Here is a 1,666-nt window from a genome sequence, read left to right as displayed (position 1 = left end):
TGTGACTGGCTTTATGTTGAGGTCTTTGATCCATTTGGACTTGAGTTTTGTGCATGGTGATAGATATGGGTCTATTTTCATTCTTCTACATGTTGATATCCAGTTATGCCAGCACCACTTGTTAAATATGCTTCGTTTTTTTTCCATTTGATATTTTTTGCTTCTTTGTCAGAGATAAGATTTCACATAACTTAGGCTGGCCTTGATCTTGATATATAGCTGAGGCTGATTTTCAATTCCTAGTCCTCCTGTCCTCTCCTCTGGAGTGCTAGGATCACGGACATCATGCCTGTTTTATGTAGCACTGGGGATAAACCCAGGTCTTTGTGCACTCTAGGGCAAGCATTGTACCAACTGAGCTACATCTCCAACTGTTCCTCCTCTTACCCTTCATCCCCAAACCCCTCACCTTGTTTCTTTTTTTAAAATAATTATTGGTGTTTTGACTGCATGTATGTCTGTGTGTGGGTGTTAGATCTTGGAGTTATAGACAGTTGTTAGCTACCATGTGGGTACTGGGAACTGAACCCGGATTCTCTGAAGAGCAATCAGTGCTCTTAACTGCTGAGCCATTCTCCAGCCCCAGATTATCTTGTTGTTGTTGTTTTTTTTATTTTTTTTATTTTTTTTTATTTATTTATTTTTTTTTTGAAACAAGGCTTTACTCTATAGCCTAAGCTAGTCTAGAATTTACTATATGGCCCAGGTTGACCTTGGACTCAGAGGTTTACCCACCTGTTTCCCAAGTTCTGTAATTAAAGGTGAGCACCACCATGCCTTGCTTTGATTTCGTTTCTTATAGTCTCACACAAGTTGTCTTATGTCCCTGCATCCCTGTGGGCAGTGAAGAGCTGCTGCCTGCAGACAGGATATAGACCTTACAAGAGGAGGCTCACCTGGGAAGGAGGCAGGGGGGCCAGCTCTTCCGGTGACTCTAGGAGGTCATAGGCAGCTTTTGTGTCCTCCACAAGGCAGCTGGGTGAGAAGAGGGAAAACAGAGAAGTCCTTCTAGATGTTACTTACATACCAAGACAATGGGATGGGTGCAGCTCCAGCAGTTCAGCATAGCTCACGTAGTATGAGAGGCTATGGGTTCTATCCCCAAAACATGCTCACACACAGACACACATATATACACACACAGGCACAAATACATATACCACAACATATCCCTACACACTTACTTTCTCAAGAACAAAGGGAGGTAAGAATCTAAATGAAAAGTAATTCTGAATCTTCCAGGGAGGGCCTGGAAATTGCTTCTTAGGGTTTAAAAATACATCAGTTCCATTTCCCCTACACAGGGCTAAGGATGGAACCCAGAGCCTGGCGCCTGCTAGGCAGGTGCCCAGATCGTCTGCTTTGAAAGGATGAAATTTACAGAGTGCAGTATTACTTAGCAATAAAATAAGAATGTGGGCCAGGCCTGGTGGCACATGTTTTTAATCCCAGCACTCAGGAGGCAGAGGCAGAAACACGCGATCTCTCTGAGTTTGAGGCCATCCTGGTCTACAAATTGAGTTCCAGGACAGTTAGGATTGTTACACAGAGAAACCCTGTCTCAAAACAAACAACAGCCGGGCGGTGTGAGTTCGAGACCAGCCTGGTCTACAGAGCTAGTTCCAGGACAGGCTCCAAAGCCACAGAGAAACCCTGTCTCGAAAAA

General features: G+C 44.0%; 1 protein-coding gene across 2 annotated transcripts in view; it reads right to left on the bottom strand.

Moving 5' to 3' along the window:
• Positions 1-1,666, bottom strand: part of CUNH19orf57 (chromosome unknown C19orf57 homolog) — a 25,215-nt gene that overhangs the window by 12,013 nt on the left and 11,536 nt on the right. For both annotated transcript variants that reach the window (XM_013355077.2, XM_013355076.2), the window contains one exon: positions 897-975. In XM_013355077.2, the coding sequence (XP_013210531.1) occupies positions 897-975 (79 nt within the window). The remainder of the gene's footprint in view (positions 1-896; positions 976-1,666) is intronic.

The sequence above is a fragment of the Microtus ochrogaster genome, unplaced genomic scaffold (genome assembly GCF_000317375.1).
Source record: "Microtus ochrogaster isolate Prairie Vole_2 unplaced genomic scaffold, MicOch1.0 UNK90, whole genome shotgun sequence".
In the NCBI taxonomy this organism is placed as follows: domain Eukaryota; kingdom Metazoa; phylum Chordata; class Mammalia; order Rodentia; family Cricetidae; genus Microtus; species Microtus ochrogaster.
The sequence above is the reverse complement of the archived record's forward strand: the minus strand, read 5'-3'. Positions and strand labels throughout refer to the sequence as shown.